This window comes from Somniosus microcephalus, chromosome 5 (assembly GCF_052327205.1).
Source record: "Somniosus microcephalus isolate GS21.2 chromosome 5, FLI_Smic_1.0, whole genome shotgun sequence".
In the NCBI taxonomy this organism is placed as follows: Eukaryota; Metazoa; Chordata; class Chondrichthyes; order Squaliformes; family Somniosidae; genus Somniosus; species Somniosus microcephalus.
In genome coordinates, this window is record NC_140991.1 from 196944103 (window position 1) to 196962877 (window position 18775).

The window sequence follows — 18775 nt, forward strand, 5'->3', positions numbered from 1 at the left end:
CGACGATTATGTGCCAGCTTGGGCTGCAAGAGAAAGGGAGGTGTGTGAGTGAGTGTGGTGCAATGTGTTTGGATGATGTGTGTGTGAGTGAATGTGGTGCATTGTGTTTGGGTGATGTGTGTGTGAGTGAGTGTGGTGCATTGTGTTTGGGTGATGTGTGTGTGAGTGAGTGTGGTGCAATGTGTTTGGGTGATGTGTGTGTGAGTGAGTGTGGTGCATTGTGTTTGGGTGATGTGTGTATGAGTGAGTGTGGTGCATTGTGTTTGGGTGATGTGTGTGTGAGTGAGTGTGGTGCAATGTGTTTGGGTGATGTGTGAGTGAGTGTGGTGCAATGTGTTTGGGTGATGTGTGTGTGAGTGAGTGTGGTGCATTGTGTTTGGGTGATGTGTGTGAGTGAGTGTGGTGCAATGTGTTTGGGTGATGTGTGTGTGAGTGAGTCTGGTGCATTGTGTTTGGGTGATGTGTGTGTGAGTGAGTGTGGTGCAATGTGTTTGGGTGATGTGTGTGTGAGTGAGTGTGGTGCATTGTGTTTGGGTGATGTGTGTGTGAGTGAGTGTGGTGCAATGTGTTTGGGTGATGTGTGTGTGAGTGAGTGTGGTGCAATGTGTTTGGGTGATGTGTGTGTGAGTGAGTGTGGTGCAATGTGTTTGGGTGATGTGTGTGTGAGTGAGTGTGGTGCAATGTGTTTGGGTGATGTGTGTGTGAGTGAGTGTGGTGCAATGTGTTTAGGTGATGTGTGTGTGAGTGAGTGTGGTGCATTGTGTTTGGGTGATGTGTGTGTCAGTGAGTGTGGTGCAATGTGTTTGGGTGATGTGTGTGTGAGTGAGTGTGGTGCAATGTGTTTGGGTGATGTGTGTGTGAGTGAGTGTGGTGCAATGTGTTTGGGTGATGTGTGAGTGAGTGTGGTGCAATGTGTTTGGGTGATGTGTGTGTGAGTTAGTGTGGTGCAATGTGTTTGCGTGATGTGTGTGTGAGTGAGTGTGGTGCATTGTGTTTGGGTGATGTGTGTGTGAGTGAGTCTGGTGCAATGTGTTTGGGTGATGTGTGTGTGAGTGAGTCTGGTGCATTGTGTTTGGGTGATGTGTGTGTGAGTGAGTGTGGTGCAATGTGTTTGGGTGATGTGTGTGTGAGTGAGTGTGGTGCAATGTGTTTGGGTGATGTGTGTGAGTGAGTGTGGTGCAATGTGTTTGGGTGATGTGTGTGTGAGTGTGGTGCAATGTGTTTGGGTGATGTGTGTGTGAGTGTGGTGCAATGTGTTTGGGTGATGTGTGTGTGAGTGAGTGTGGTGCAATGTGTTTAGGTGATGTGTGTGTGAGTGAGTGTGGTGCATTGTGTTTGGGTGATGTGTGTGTCAGTGAGTGTGGTGCAATGTGTTTGGGTGATGTGTGTGTGAGTGAGTGTGGTGCAATGTGTTTGGGTGATGTGTGAGTGAGTGTGGTGCAATGTGTTTGGGTGATGTGTGTGTGAGTGAGTGTGGTGCAATGTGTTTGCGTGATGTGTGTGTGAGTGAGTGTGGTGCAATGTGTTTGGGTGATGTGTGTGTGAGTGAGTCTGGTGCAATGTGTTTGGGTGATGTGTGTGTGAGTGAGTCTGGTGCATTGTGTTTGGGTGATGTGTGTGTGAGTGAGTGTGGTGCAATGTGTTTGGGTGATGTGTGTGTGAGTGAGTGTGGTGCAATGTGTTTGGGTGATGTGTGTGTGAGTGAGTGTGGTGCAATGTGTTTGGGTGATGTGTGAGTGTGGTGCAATGTGTTTGGGTGATGTGTGTGTGAGTGAGTGTGGTGCAATGTGTTTGCGTGATGTGTGTGTGAGTGAGTGTGGTGCAATGTGTTTGGGTGATGTGTGTGTGAGTGAGTCTGGTGCAATGTGTTTGGGTGATGTGTGTGTGAGTGAGTCTGGTGCATTGTGTTTGGGTGATGTGTGTGTGAGTGAGTGTGGTGCAATGTGTTTGGGTGATGTGTGTGTGAGTGAGTGTGGTGCAATGTGTTTGGGTGATGTGTGTGTGAGTGAGTGTGGTGCAATGTGTTTGGGTGATGTGTGTGTGAGTGAGTCTGGTGCAATGTGGTTGGATGATGTGTGTGTGAGTGAGTCTGGTGCATTGTGTTTGGGTGATGTGTGTGAGTGAGTGTGGTGCAATGTGTTTGGGTGATGTGTGTGTGAGTGAGTGTGGTGCAATGTGTTTGGGTGATGTGTGTGTGAGTGAGTGTGGTGCAATGTGTTTGGGTGATGTGTGTGTGAGTGAGTGTGGTGCATTGTGTTTGGGTGATGTGTGTGTGAGTGACTGTGGTGCATTGTGTTTGGGTGATGTGCCTGCCATAGTTGAATAGCTGTCAGTGTGTGCAAGCTGTGAGATGTGGTTGTGAGTGTTGCAGCAGTGGTAAGGCTGTGAAAACATAGAAGATAGAGGCAGGCGTAGGCCATTCGTCCCCTCGAGCCTGTTCCGCCATTTAATGAGATCATGGCTGATCATCCAAATTCAGTACCCTGTCCCTGCTTTCTCCCCATATCCCTTGAATCCTTTAGCCTTAAGAAATATATCCAACTCCTTCTTGAATATATTTAATGAATTGGCCTCAACTGCCTTCTGTGGTAGAGAATTCCACAGGTTCACCACTCTCTGAGTGAAGAAATTCCTCCTCATCTCAGTCCTAAATGGCTTACCCCTTATCCTTAGATTGTGACCACTGGTTCTGGAATCCCCCGCCATCGGGAACATCCTTCCTGCATCTAGTCTGTCTAGTCCTGTTAGAATTTTATAAGTTTCAATGAGATCCCCTCTCATTCATCTAAACTCTAGCGAATATAAGCCTAATCGACCCAATCTCTCTCCATATGTCATTCCTGCCATCCCAGGTATCAGTCTGATGAATCTTTGCTGCACTCCCTCCAAGGCAAGAGCATTCTTCCTCAGATAAGGTGACCAAAACTGCACACAATACTCAAGGTGTGGTCTCACCAAGTGTGGTAAACCACTTTTATTGTTCACTATCGTTACACTATAGTTATCACTGTTATATCGTTACTCTATGGTTATCACTGTTCACACTGTTGTATCACTATACGAGGTCGCCTCTTGTCACACTGTTATACCTGGGCTGACCACTGCTGACTCCGCCCACGGCTCCACCTACCTGCCCAGGTATAAAGGTGGTCGACTGGCTGGTATTCCTCCTTGTTGGAGGTATATCACCAAGGCCCTGTACAACTGCAGCAAGACATTCTTGCTCCTGTACTCGAATCCTCTCGCTATGAAGGCCAACATACCATTTGCCTTCTTAACCGCCTGCTGCACCTGCATGCTTATCTTCAGCAACTGGTGCACAAGGACACCCAGGTCTCGTTGCACTTCCCCTTTTCCCAATCTATTGCCGTTCAGATAATAATCTGTCTTCCTGTTTTTGCCACCAAAGTGGATAACCTCGCATTTATCCACATTATACTGCATCTGCCATGCATCTGCCCAATCACCCAACCTGCCCAAATCATACTGGAGTTTCTCTGCATCCTCCTCACAGCACACACGCCAACCCAGCTTTGTGTCATCTGCAAACCTGGAGATACTACATCTAGTTCCCTCGTCTAGATCATCATTAAAATATATATTGTGAATAGCTGGGGTCCTAGCACCGATCCCTGCGGTACCCCACTAGTCACTGCCTGCCACTCGGAAAAAGACCCGTTTATTCCAACTCTTTGCTTCCTGTCTGCCAACCAGTTCTCTATCCAAGTTGGTACCTTACCCCCAATCCAATGTGCTGTAACTTTACACGCTAATCTCTTATGCGGGACCTTATCGATAGCCTTCTGAAAGTCCCAATACACCACATCCACTGGTTCTCCCTTATCTATTCTACCAGTTACATCCTCAAAAAATTCCAGTAGATTAGTCAAGCATGATTTACCTTTAGTAAATCCATGTTGACTTTGTCCGATCCTGTCACTGTTTTCCAAGTGCTCTGCTATTACATCTTTTATAATGGACTCTAGCATTTTCCCCACTACCGATGTCAGGCTTTCCAGTTAAAATTCCCCGTTTTCTCTCTACAACCTTTTTTAAATAGTGGGGTTACATTAGCTACCCTCCAACCCATGGGGACTGTTCCAGAGTCTATAGAATTTTGGAAGATGACCAGCAATGCATCTACTATTTCTAGGGCCACTTCCTTAAGTACCCTAGGATGTAGATTATCAGGGTGAAGTGAAGCTCTGATTGTGAGGTGTGAGTGGTGAAAGGTAGAGATTGGTGGTAGGTGAGTGCTGGGGGTGTGGTGCATTGAGCAGTGTGTGAGGCTTGTGGCGCAGATGGTGGTATGTGGCATTTGCTGAAGCCTTCACTCACCTTGGCCACTCGTGTGAGATCATTAAACTTCTTCTTGCACTGGTTGGCGGTCCTGGGGACCACAGCGCTGGCCATCACATGGCCCGCAATCTCCTGCCACATTGTTCTGGATGTATAGGGCAAGGGCTTCCTGCCAGTTTGCTGGTATAGGACCACCCGCCTCCTCTCCACTGCGAATACCAGTGCCTCTAGAGCTTCATCTGAGAACTCCAGGCTCTCTTCCTGGGGCGACGATCTGCCATCACCATTTGTACAGAAGTCTTCCTTTTCTTCACCTTCTACTGGTTGTTGGGGCAGCTGCAAACCCAACCACTCTGTCAATGAGGTGCTGCAGCATTAATGCACCTCCCCTTTAAGTAGTGGAAAAAAGCCTGTGGCAAACAAGACTGTGAATTAGAATGGCCCTGATATTGGTGCACCTGTTGAGCATTAAGCCGATGAACAGCAGTTTTAGCACTGAAATCATGACTATAATCATATTGATTAAGAGTGAGCATGAATTTTGCGTACTACCTAGACCATTTTCACGTGGCGCAGCTTAACATCGTTTGGTCTTAACACTGCCCATTTTGTAGCTATACCCAATTTATGATTTAAATGTAGTCCTCTTATTAATAGAATCATAGAATGGTTACAGCACAGAAGGAGGCCATTCAGCCCATCGCGCCTGTGCCAGCTCTCTGCCTGAGAGCTCTTCAGCTAGTTTCACTCCCCCGCCCTTTCCCCGTAGCCCTGCAAATTTTTTTCCTTCAGGTACTTATCCAATTCCCTTTTGAAAGCCACAATTGAATCTGTCTCCACCACCCTTTCAGGCAGTGCATTCCAGATCCTAACCACTTGCTGCGTAAAAATGTTTTTCCTCATGTCGCCTTTGGTTCTCTGCCAATCACCTTAAATCTTTGCCCTCTGGTTCTCGACCCTTCTGCCAGTGGGAATAGTTTCTCTCTATCTACTCTGTCTAGAGGTCTCGAACACCTCTATCAAATTTCCCCGCAACCTTCTCTGCTCTAAGAAGAAGAACAACAACTTATATTTATATAGCGCCTTTAACGTAGTAAAACGTCCCAAGGCGCTGCACAGGAGTATTGTAAGATGAGAAATTTGACACCGAGCCACTTAAGGATAAATTAGGGCAGGTGACCAAAAGTTTGGTCAAAGAGGTAGGTTTTAAGGCCTGTCTTAAAGGAGGAAAGAGAGGTAGTGAGGTGGAGAAGTTTAGGCAGGGAATTCCAGAGCTTGGGGCCCAGGCAACAGAACAACCCCAGCTTCTCCAGTCTATTCATGTAACTGAAGTCCCTCATCCTTGGACCAATTCTTGTAAATCCTTTCTGCACCCTCTCTAAGGCCTTCACACCCTTCCTAAGGTGCAGTGCCCAGAATTGGACACAATACTCCAATACTTGGCGAGTTAAACATTGTAGCATTGCACTGTAGCTACTGATCTGAAATTCAGTTTTAAAGAAACTAAGGAGAACATTCCGAGATCAGCGAGAGGGTGGAAGTCTTCCAAAAAATATTACTATGTACCATCAGTTTCATTTCTGATACATTAGCCGAGACTTTTATGAAAAGAAAGTCTGTCCACAAAATACTAAACAGAATAAATTCCACAAGGAGAGTATTCTGATCTGTAGAACACTTTTAAACTAGTAATTCTGGAGGAGTAAATTTAGAGGGTTCTTGAAAGTGGCCATAAATTGCTAGTTAGTGAGTCTTGGAGTGAAAAATAAACCTGAGGCATGGTATTAGCACAAGATAAATTCAAATTAAAACTGAGAACTGCTAAAGTTCTTTTTTTCTTCTTGGATTGATAAAAAGCATTCCTGTCCTGATTCTGTGGTCTAGAATTAAAAATAGGGCTGCTTTTGTTTCCCAACTGTAGGTGTCTTATAAATAAATGCAGTATTGAATATACACTGAGGTATGTAGCAAATCTGTTCCTAATTACTTGTACTTTAGTTGAACTTTAGCGTTTCCTTTGACATACTGCCTAATGTATGCGAACTGCGTGTCTTTTGCTCCAACAGTGAATTCATAAAAAAATCCTGTCTGACTCCTTTCTGTGCCAACAAAAATGAGGAATAACAGAATGTTTTGACCAAATGCAACACTTTGCTATATACCCTAATTAAACAAAATTGTTCCATTCCACATGGGGTTTGCAGCTTAGTACTCAAAACTCCCCCTGGGGCTGTACAGGAAATGCCTTTTGCTTTACAACTTCTTTCTTTTCTGGAGATTACACAGTTTTCTCCTTTTTTTTCAGTTTTCTCCCCTTTTCAGTCCTCTCCTGAAAGTGCTGGCTTTTGCTGGGGTGCGGTTCCATGGACACCCGCAGCCCTCCAGCATCTTATCTAGGTGTTGGGGAACTCCACTTGGTCTCAGCACCCATAAGATAGCAAGTTCCAGCCCCTGATCACTATCCAGTAACCACTGTTGAAACTGTGCATATGGATATCGACTGACAACCACATTGGATTAGGCTGTGTCTTGGCTCACACTTGAAGTATGGCCACTTAGGTGAGTTACCAGATAACTGATACTTGTTGAACCATATCCCAGAAAGAGTTACTTTCTTCAAAAGAATAGGGGAAAGAAGTGAAGGAAGAAGTAGTTTTGATGCAGATCATCGACCTGAAACGTTAACTCCGTTTCTCTCTCCACAGATGCTGCCTGACCTGCTGAGTATATCCAACATTTTCTGTTTTTATTTAAGGAAGAAGTAATGTTTACCATAAGGTTGTCAACTACAATTATCTGTTATTTGACAGGATATTTTACTGTTACAAAATCTCTTCCTCCAGTAAGATATCTGACCTTTCAAGGAAATTGTGTGCAGGTAGTAGTTTGTTCATCGACCTATTGTTTTATTTGATCTGAATGTGAAGTGCATTCAGGTGTGTTTAATTGAACACATTGCATGTTGATACTGCACATTGTCAGAATTACTTAGTGTCAAAAGAATACTGCTTTTAAAAGAGGAATGAATTGAATTTTTTAAATTCATTTATATAATTGAAGTGCAAAAGGAGCTTTACAAACAAACAATTGGATAAACTGGCCCTTCCCTTCTTGTTCAGAAACGTAAAGGCACCTTTTGTGTTAGTTTTCTTCTTATTCAGAAACCTGTTTTGTTTGAGAAATTGCATGCAAGCATATAAACTTTTTGGCCACATTTTCTGAAACTATGCCAAATGGTTCTATGCAGTACTTTTACATATAAATACATATATGGTAGTTAAAACATGGAAACAGGCCATTTGGCCCAAACAATCTGTGTCAGCATTTACCCTTCACGCCAGCAAATAGTCCTAATCACATTTAACCGCCTATATCCGTTCATCTCCTTTTCCTTCATGCACCTCTCCAATCTAATCTTGAATGTTGACATGGTTTCTGCCTCAACCACTAATCCAGGAAATGAATTCCACAGTTGCACAACTCTCTGTGTAAAGAAGTTTCTTCTTCCCTCTGTTGTAAATTTCTTATATTTAATCTTGTATAGCACAAGGGGCAAGCAACCAGGGAAATTACCTGGAGTCCCAGACCATGGCGGGGTCTCACTAGGCTAAGTAGTAGCAGTAGAAGTCATCCAAAGTGCAGGTGGGAGGGGGACCGGAAGGCCCATGCCTTAGACTCTTAGGCATGCCATGCCCCCACAAGTCCAATGCCAGTGCTGATCTATGGCCCCTGGCTCTTGACTGCTCAAACTGCTGGAAACAGTCTGCTTCTGTCTACCCTGTTCCATCCTTTCATAATTTTAAACGCTTCTATCATATTGCCCCATAACCTGCTTTGTTTTAACAAAAAACAAATATTTGTATTATTCATACCAGACAGCATCCCAGCAAATCTGAGTTATACCCACTATAAAGCCTCAATATCCCTCCTGTAGTGTGGAGCGCAATACTGTACACAATACTCTAACTAAGGTCTTATTAAGATTTATATAAGCCCATCATTAACTGGTGGTTTTTATATTCTGTATCTCTTGTGATAAAGTCTACAATTCCATTAGCTTTTTTACAACCTTATTAACCTGAGGTGCTGCCTTTAATGCCCTGTGACATAAAAGTTCAAAATTACCCCCTTTGTGTGAATTTTTATTACCTTTTTTTTCAGTAATGTTTTTTAAGACTGCATCAAAATCCATCCTTAATGGTTTGAATGCTGAAGTTTAGTCTGGGAGTTGCTGACAGTTGATTTTTGCATTGACACCATTGAGGGTAGATTGTGAGCTGTAAATTTTGTTTTAATACTTCCCAGATGTGTTTGAGAGGAACTCCAGTTGGATTATTATTTTACTTCTTGGAAGGAACACACTACAGTCACTTTGCTCAAATATGTGTATGTAGGTTTGAAACTGTATGTTCCTACACTGCATTATTTTGGGATTTTAATGAGCAATGGAAATAATTTCCAACTCTTGAAAAAGGCATGGCTTTTTACTCATATATTAAAAATCTATAAATGTTTCTGAATATTTCAAACATTAAAAGGTGTAGTTGTTTCAAAAACAGAGACCTGTATTTTATTCATAATGGTGTAATAGAATGATAGACTCATATAGCACAGAAAGAGGACATTTGGCCCATCATCTCTTTGAAGAGATCTAATTAGTCCCACTCCCCTGCTGTTTCCCATAGCCCTGCAATTTTTTCCTTTTCAAGTGTATATACCCAATTCCCTTTTGAAAGTCACTATTGAATCTGCCTCCACCATCCTTTCAGGCAGTGCATTTTTGCAGGAATAGGCATATTTTTAAGTTAATGTAGTCCGCAGCGCCAGGAGTAAAAAAACCTAGTTTGGAGATTTACTGACTATTGTAATATAAAGAAAGAACTTGCATATAGCAATTTTACTGTAATATGTTAACATGACTAAGTGATAATATATTGCTTTTCTACAAATTGTGCTGTGATCTGCATAGTACAGGAACACCAGGACAATAGTTGTATTCGTTTTAATGGTTTTATGGAGATGAATTACTCATCGAAGTGAAGGATGTCCGTGCTACGTGGACCACTTCTCACCTTGCCCCTTGTTAGCAACAATGATACCCAGGTCAGGGAGCAACATGACCAGATCCAGAGTGAAGCTCTGTCTACTATGCCACTGTACTATGCCTTTATGCCTATATTCTACTACAGCTTTTGTGCCAAATTAACACCCAAAGTTGTATAAAGTTGGTATGAAAATTGTAGTCAAGAGCAGCTAAATTGGAGTGCTCAAGGAGGCTTATTGCCAGAGAAGTGCTCTCTTAGCTCCAGTGTAAGAGCTAAAGTCAACAAGCACACCAAATATAGTGTCCCTTGTGACAGCATGACTGCATTAAACCTACCCTGTGTATACTTCCCAGCACAAATTCAAACTCTCAGAGCTGTACATAGATACTAAATAGTATAATGTACCACTACATGTATGCAAACATAAACAAGGAGACCTCAGCAGCCCTATGTGAAGCCAATATAACCTGGTGGCACAATTGAAGTAGTTTTGTTTGTCATATTACGCTTATGCTAGCCAAGTGAACACAATAAGGAATATGGCAACATAGGAACAGGAATAGACAAGCCTGTTCCACCATTTAATTAGATCATGCTGGTCACATTAATCTCGATCTCTGAAAAGCACACTCTCTTATACTAGTGCAAATTTTACAGTTCTCACACCTCTCTGAGAATAAGAAAATAGTGCCAGTTTGTAGATAGTTTTGTGCTATGGATCCACACCCACCAAAAACTGAGTGAATGCACATATCGCATCGGATTCTTCAGTCAGCAGGGAGAAGACTTTCATCCCATCTGTCTGGGCTGGATTTGAGCCCAGGTTTTGGTGGTGAAAGCAGTACTGAGGCACCTTGTATGTGTGTGTGATGGGTGGGGGTGTTGGGAGGAAAACTTTGCCAAAATACACTTTATTCAGATTAAATGCTCCTTTGAAAAATAATTTTTAATCTATTTTGGATCTGTGTTAATGTTTGTTTTGTCATCTTTACAGTATTAATGTAGTTATTCCTAGTGATTATTAGAATTTGACAAAGTTAGTTCTGCAAGAATGTTTCCCATGTTTGTGTTTGTTTATTTAGTGTGCCTCATGGAAATATTTCAATACTGTGCATTAATATGCCTATTGCTATCCAGTTATATGTTTTCATATCATCAATATGTTTTTCACCAATATGTTACTTAATAATATCCTATTTAAACCTTTGTAGCTGTTGTTTATTTGTTTATACAAGTTTTTAATTCCACACTTTGCATCTCCCACCTTCTGTGATCAAACCAAACACAGATTAACTGATTGTGTTGCCGAATCGCTCAGTTTTTTCTGGAAGCACATCCTGACCTTCCTCTGGCTCCACTATTTCAACTTCCCCTCTCATTCTTACTATTGATTTTTTCCATCTTTTACTCTCCTGTATTGTTGCAATCAAGCTCAACGAAAACTTCAGGAAAATCCATCCCCTTCCCATCTTTTGTAACCATGCTGGCCTAGCTGGATAAATCCAGATTGAGTACTGAACGACTGACCATTGAATTTAGCAATGAGATTAGGTCGTACACCACATTTCATGGTTTCTGTCGTTCCTTTGATGTACAATCCAATAGACTTTGAAATGTGGTCTAAATTACCAGTGGGCTCCTGTAAGTTCTCTTCGTTTGGTGCCAGTAAAACTACATTACCACCAAATTCCAAATCTATCAAATCCATTGTATACCCAGGATTTTCCTTGTAATCTATTCCTCAGCACCCATTTCTTTGAAATTATATTTTCTAGAGGACAGTAATTTTTAAATGAAAGTAAAAGTGTTTATACTCAGGAAGTACTGTTTAAAGGGGACGTCTGTATTACTGTGTAAATTACAGATCATTTCTAAAATGTGTTCTAAGTTGCTGCATATGAAAAAATGATTTGATGTAATCATCTGTACTTGTTTGTACAGTATTAGTAACAGGGGCATGGTAGCATAGTCGTTTACTGGACTAGTAACCTAGAGGCTTGAACTAATGATCCGGCGACATGAGTTCTATACCCACCATGGCAGCTGGGGAATTTTAATTCAGTTAATTAAATAAAAAATCTGGAATAAAAAGCTAGTATCAGTAATGGTGACCATGAAACTACTGGAGTGTCATTAAAAAAAAAACTCTGCTTCACTAATGTCCTTTGGGGAAGGAAATCTGTCGCCCTTACCCGGTCTGGCCTATATGTGACTCCAGACCCACAGCAATGTGGTTGACTCTTAACCCCTCTGAAATGGTCTAGCAAGCCACTCCGTTGTATTCAAGAAGGCGGTCATCACCACCTTCTCAAGGGCAATTAGGAACAGGCAATGTCCACATCCTATGAATTAATTTTTAAAAATGGCGTTCTTTATTGTATCTGTGATACCGCATTTGAATTGAAAAAAAATTATGTTAGTCATAGTGAAAGATAACAGCATTGGGCAATGGAACATTATTTTATTTTGGTACCCAGTACAGAAAATCAAGCACTCCCAGGCTGGCACACCAGAGCTGAGTAAAGATTCCTATACTTTGCCTCAACAATGTCCTTTAAAACCAACCTTCTACTGCATCAGTGCGAACGTCTGAATTTCCCACACCAGCCATTATTATGATTGATACTGCCAATTTATGTTGAAATGAATTGTGAGCAGTTGTGTGCTGTGGACATCTGCTTGCTGGGAAATATGTTGAGCTATCGCAAACTCATTCACAGAGGGCTCCTACTATCTTACGTCATATCTATCTGAGTTGGATTTAAAACATAGGTGGTAAAGATGAATGGGCTGTGTGCAACCTCCCTGAGCCAATCAGTTCCTGGTTTAGCAAAGCCTTTTAATAAAAAAAAACCCAGCAATGTTTGGAGTGTGTGCCCAAGGCTGAGCTACCAATAGCAATAATGCGATGGTTCCCATGTCTGGAGGCCTGAGACTTGCTCTGTACCCGAGGCTAATAGCAAGCCCCATTGCAGCCATAGAGCATGGTGCAGCTACAGCATAGTGCACTGGGAGTTAGGGCTCATTCAGGCCCAAAAACCTTTTCAAATTAGGGTGGTTTCCCATAAAGCTAATTGAAGTGCCTGAGTAGGACACTGAAGGGGAGAACCTATTCAACGATTTAATTTATTTTGCTGGATGGCTCTGACACTATTGCAGCTACCCAGCCTACCTCCTGCTCCTGCGAACTCTGTGCACTTCCAGAGTGTCATGCGTTACATGTTAGGAGCAACATTTCAATATTATAATGAGCTGACCTGACATTATGTGTAGTTAAGTTAGCTCCTTCAGGGGCACACAGCACCTCTGAAGCAGCAGCCCCAGCACTATGTGACTAGACTCACATTATCAACCACATAGATTCATGGAATTCAAAGCCCAGAAGGAAGCCAGTTGATCCATCACATCTGAACCCTTCAAATGCAGAAAATTGATTAAGTAGCATTTTTAGATCTAGCAATTGTAGGCGGAATTGTCATTATTATTCATGTCTAAGACTTTTACATCTTTTTGACAAATATTTTCATTCTTTTCCAATGAAACACATTCCAGAGAAAGAAAAGGGTACCAACCAACCCCCTTTACATGTATTTTCATATCAAGTTTTCATTGTGCACTGTGTTCACTGCCTTCATAGGACCAAATATTGGTGGTAAATTTGTCCACACATGGATGGCATGTTGAAGTAGTAGTTTATTGGCTGTGGTCTGAGGGATAGTGGCACCTTGGATTAAGTAGCTATCCATTGTAGTTGGAATAGTATTTTTCTACTTTCTCCTGCTATGGTGGTAACCCTATTCCTCCCACTATTACTGTGGGGTTATTAGCACATCAGTGGGGGAGGGATCTTACGAAAGGTAGTTTATATATCTGATTTACTGCAGTATTTTCTCTATCTAGCAACATAAATCTTATTTTTTTTAAATATGTATCCATATATTTTGTTTTATTTTTCAGCAATTGAAACACAGAGCACCAGTTCTGAAGAGATTGTACCAAGTCCACCGTCCCCAATTCCACCCCCCCGGGTATACAAACCTTGCTTTGTCTGTCAGGACAAGTCATCAGGCTATCACTATGGAGTCAGTGCCTGTGAAGGATGCAAGGTAGGGGTGCCTGATGCTGTGAAGAGAATTCCTTTTGTTGATCAAGGTTTTTCATAAACTGTCTGTTTGTGGTCTGTGGAATTGAAGCTATCAGTGTGACAACATGTAGGCTTTCCAAGCACACATATTACAGGCTGTTGCTGCAGATAGAGGCTGGCAGTACTGCAGGACCCCAGCACTTGAGGCCCTCGAGCACTAGCACCTGTATAGAGATATTTATTTCTTATTTATGGTCAGATCCAGAGCTGACTGGTACCAGTTACTTATGAAACCACCAGAGAAGGGGAAAAAGGAACAGCCACTGTGGTGGACACTGCTACCCCACCCACCTTCTGCAACTGTCTGAACACAGCCAGCACATCTCCTGTCCCCTCAGGTTTACCTCAGGAGTGCACCAGGATTCCCCCTTACTCTTCCTCTACATGCTACGCTCGGTGATATCATCCTTTGAAAGGGTCACTTTCCACCACCACCCACAACTGCCACTGTGCTCTCCAACTGCTTGTCTGATGGACCTCCTGGATGAGCCAGTACTTTTTCAAACTTAACATCTGCAAGAACAAAATCATCCAATTCAGCTCTTGCCAAAAACTCTGGACCCTAGCCTCCAATTCCATTCCCTCCCTCCTGCCTGCTCAAGCTGAACCCAACAATGTGCAACCTTGGTGTTCTTTTTGACACTGAGTTGAACTTTAATTCATGTATCCTATCCATCACCAAGACCATCTCTGCAACACTGCCCACCTTCATCCTTACTTCACCCCTACCACCACTCAAACCCTTGTCTATGCCTTTGTCACCCTCAGGCTCAACTTTTACAAAGCTCTTCTTACTGTCCTTTCAAACTCCATATAAATTTCAGCTCACCCAAAACCTTACTGCCCGTACCCTGTCCTCATTAAGCCCCACCTCTCTATCACATCTGTTCTTGCCAATCTCTAATGGCTACCTTTTAGTTCCTCGCCCAATACACTAAACTAAAAAATGCTTAAAGGGAGGGTAGAAGGTGTGTAGTGGACGTGATTTGCTCCTCTGTGATCTAGTAGTTGCAGTCCATTAGTGTCAAGTAACGGGAGTTGCACATTTAGTTTGAATTAATTATTGTTTTTTGGGCTATTTTTGGATGCTTATTGTTAAAGAATCATAGAATGTTATAGTACAGAAACAGACCATTTGTGCAGGATTGCTCAATTACCCCTTAGATTTGTGTCGACAGGCTAGTTAGCCATTTTGAGATATCTGATAACCATTCCATTCAGTGCATTGGAGTGGGTGACAGCCAATTCCAGAGTGGTGTAGTGTATGTATCCGTCTACCTTTAAGAAAACCATTGTATGTAACCGTTCACCTTTAAGAGAACTATTTTAGGTGTGGCACTACTTTGTTGGCTTCTGTATACTGTAATACCGACGGTGACCACACCGGTATATAAGTGCTGTGTCAGGATTTATTTGGCAGATTCGCCCTGACCTTCGAATAGTAAAGTCCTGTTTTAAGTTACTCTGGTAGTCTGTGTATTAATTAACTAAACAACCCACAGACTTTACAGTGGCGACGAGTCCGATCGTTCCCTGCAGCAACAATACTTCCGAAGCAGTTAACGAGCGTCGAGAAGAGGCAACCGCCCTCGTCATTCTGCTGGGAGAAAACTCGAGTCTGCAGAGCTGGAAAGGAGGAAGAATTCAGAGACAAAGACTTCCATCAGCAACAGGCACTGACTGTCCCTTCTGCCACGGTGAGGAGTGAGCCGATCAGCACGAGAAGCAAGCCGGCCACGGTGACTGTGAGTAAGGGAAAAGTAAAAAGAATAACCGGAGGATAAGGGTGGTGCACTCGACCACGGTCGAGGGGGAAAGGAGCCGGACAGAAGTCGGGCCCAGAGGTGCTGAGACTGGGGCAGCGTGGAGCAAGGAAGCCGCGGTACAGACAGGCTGGGGACGCAACGGCGTCGTGAGACAGCTAGACCGCGACCGGCGAAAAAGGCCGGGCAGCGACCGAAGCCACGAAGCGCTGCGACCGGGAGCGTAGGCGCGGGAAGATATAAAAACTCAGCCGCAGCCGGGGAGGGAAGCACCGGACTGCGAGAGGGCTGGGAGGCGCGATTGGGAGCCGAGCGAGCGGGAGAGGCAGAGTCGACCAAGGGAGACTGAGCGAGAGCCAGTCCAGCGGCTGAAACTGTTCGCCGTCAACGGGGTGTACCCAGCGCCGGTAGAGCCGAGCGAGCGGGAGAGAGACAGAGCCCGAGCAAGGGGAACTGAGCGAGAGCCAACCCAGCGGCTGAAACTGTTCGCCGTCAACGGGGTGTACCCAGCGCCGGTTGCCCTGCCGAGAAAAGGGAAAGCACTGAAGCCGACGCGCAGGCTGTGAACCTGAAAGCCAGCGGCCGTCGCCCGTGGGGAAAGTGTACCCCTCCCGCCAGGGGAAGAAACGCGGGAAGCCGCCATTAGGCGGAGAAGAAGACAGAAGCGGGGAACCGCCATTGAAGTGGGCGGGGAGAGAAGATAAGCGCGGGAAACCGCCATTTTCGCGGGAACCGCCATTTTCGCGGGAACCGCCATCTTGGAAAAAAAGAAAAGAAAATTTAAAGAAATAATTCGTGGTGTTATCAGGAAGAGAGGAAGATGCCTAAGCGTGGTAACATCAACGATTTTAATTCCGAGGTAGAAGACTGGGCTACGTATGTGGAACGCATTGAGATCTATTGTGAGGCCAATAAAATAGAAGATGACAAAGCTATAACCTTGCTAAACTCGATGGGCGCGAAGACATACGGGCTCTTGAAGCATCTACTAGCACCAGCTAAACCGGCGGATCAGACTTTCGATGATATTGTGACTGTTCTGAAGGATCACTTGAACCCCACACCGTTGATGTTGGCGGAACGATTCAAATTCTATGCGAGAACGCAAAGGAAAGACGAAAGCAACGCAGAATACTTGGTCGAACTGCGTAGACTAGCGAAACACTGCCAGTTTGGAGGGAATCTGACAGAGGCATTGCGAGACAAGTTCGTGTGCGGGTTGTCAAAGGAAGGAACGCAAAAGCGACTACTCGAAGAGAACGACCTTACACTTGACAGGGCTGTCCTTATTGCAGCATCGCACGAAGCCGCAGCGAAGGGAACTGCGGAAATGCAGCTAAAGGCAGCGGCACTCAGTGTGGATCAAATTACCTCGAGTACAACAAAATGCTATCGTTGTGGGAAGACAACACACGACCAGAACCAATGCTGGTTTAAGAACCAGGAATGTAGGAAATGTGGCAAACTGGGTCACATAGCTAAGGTATGCCGGTCAGGGAAGAAGACCAACAACCAAAGGAAGCCATCACAGGAAAAGTACAACAAGGTACACAAGGTGGCTGAGAAGAGTTCAGACGAACAGAATTCGGACTCAGACCCAAACGGCCAGGAGCTGGGCAGTCTGAGAATTCACAATGTGAGTAAGGAAGCTGACCTACAAACTATCTGGGTCATGCTAAAAATAGCTGGAGTCCAAGTGAAAATGGAGTTGGACACTGGATCAGCTCTATCAGTCATAAATCGAAGGGATTACCACCGGCTATTCTCACATATACCCTTAAGAGATACCAAGTTCGTATTGCAGACATACACGGGGCATAACGTATACCCCATGGGGAAGATAAGAGTCAAGGTGAGAGATGGGGGTAAAGAACACCCAAGAATGAACTTATACGTACTACCTGAGGGAGGACCACCACTTCTGGGACGGGAGTGGATCAAGAAAATAGACATGGAATGGCACTATCTAAAAGCCATAACGAGTGAGGACTCGGTGCAGACAATCAGCTCAGATTCTGAAACGGATGACGATAAGACCAACCCAAATATGAAAGACAAGGCTAAAATGGACTTGCCGACTAAGGTTGGAAGAACGAAGGCATGCATAAAGGCTTATGCTCCAGAGAAGAACAAAGTTTCAGAACAGAACTCCACCGAACAACGACAACATAGTTTGACAGAGAATTCTGAGTCTGTCCAGTTTACGGACATATCCATGACTGACGAACACCGAGCTCGGACTCAACTTTATTTCAAATTACGACAGCAAGTAGAACAAGTGAGTTACCGTCTCGAACAAGAGATGAAAACAATGAAAAAGTTCTATGACACCGAATGGGAGAATCTGGAAAGACAACAGAAGCAGCTAGCTCAAGCAGAGAGCGACCATAGAGCCATTGTGACCAATTACCGATCACATCTCCCTTATGCTGTTCAGGAGTTAGAATATTTGCAGGAAGGAGCAAATGAAGAGGAATCTTCAGGAAGCCAGGATTTTATTCCCGTTCTTCTCTACGACTCCTTACAAGCAGAGTTTGAGAAGTTGAAGGAACAGTATGAACAGGCCCAGGCTACAATCCTGGAGGGGATTAACTCGGCAACCTCCGAAAAGCTAGTTTCAGTAGAAGCATATGAGCAACTAAAGGTTGAACATGAGCAAGAAGTCCAAAGGCTGCAGGAAATTCTTGATGAGCTCAAGGCCAAGACAGACTCATCGGTAGAAGTTCCATCCATAGATGAGAAATTAGAAGTGAAAGACATGGCAGAACATGAAAGACAAGATGTCCAAGAACTCATAAAAATATTGAAGGAAACCCAAGACAAATATGAGGCGGCAATGACCGAGGTTCAACAACTTGAAGAACAGATTCAACTGGGAATCCTTTCAGTGGAAGAAAAGGAAACTGTAAGAAACACAGAGACTGTAAGAATGGCCCCTGAACATGAGCTAGAGAGCATCAAGGCGCAACTTCTCCGAGCGCTGAAAGCCAAAGTACAAGAGGAAAAGAAGGTGAAAGCATTGGAGGAAAAGGTGGATGAAATGGAGAAGACTCTGATCCACAGTGTTCCCGTGGAAGAGTTAACGGTCAGCCAACTCCTTCATATGCTGAGGGACAAGACTCTGCAATGGGAACAATCTGAACACGAGCTTCAATCTTCAAAGGGAAGGAGTTCGGAGCTCTCAAAAGTTATGGAAATAGCTGAGGTTGCAACACAGATTTTACTGGGATGCCAAAAGTACGCTGAATCACGTCTATGTGAACAACAGAATGTTGAAACAGCTGCTCCAGTAGAAGGATTGAATAGCCCGATCAATCAATCCCCGATGGAAGGGGAAGTATTGAAATCACAAATGAGGTCATTAGTGAAGGATTTGCAGGAAACCCAGGAAGAGCGGGATGAATATGAACGCATGAAGAAGTCTCTTCAGGAAAGGTGTCTAGGGAGGGAACAACAGTCGGCTAACGTCCAGTTGGGTAAGGAAGAAGTAGCAGGCCCTCTCGCTAGACTAGCTCAGGACGACA

General features: G+C 43.9%; 1 protein-coding gene across 4 annotated transcripts in view; it reads left to right on the forward strand.

Moving 5' to 3' along the window:
• The window catches only part of LOC147117508 (retinoic acid receptor beta-like), a 334754-nt gene that overhangs the window by 20812 nt on the left and 295167 nt on the right, over positions 1–18775 (forward strand). For all 4 annotated transcript variants that reach the window (XM_085988527.1, XM_085988532.1, XM_085988528.1 and 1 more), the window contains exon 2: positions 13302–13450. In XM_085988527.1, coding sequence (XP_085844653.1) covers positions 13302–13450 — 149 coding nt within the window. The remainder of the gene's footprint in view (positions 1–13301; positions 13451–18775) is intronic.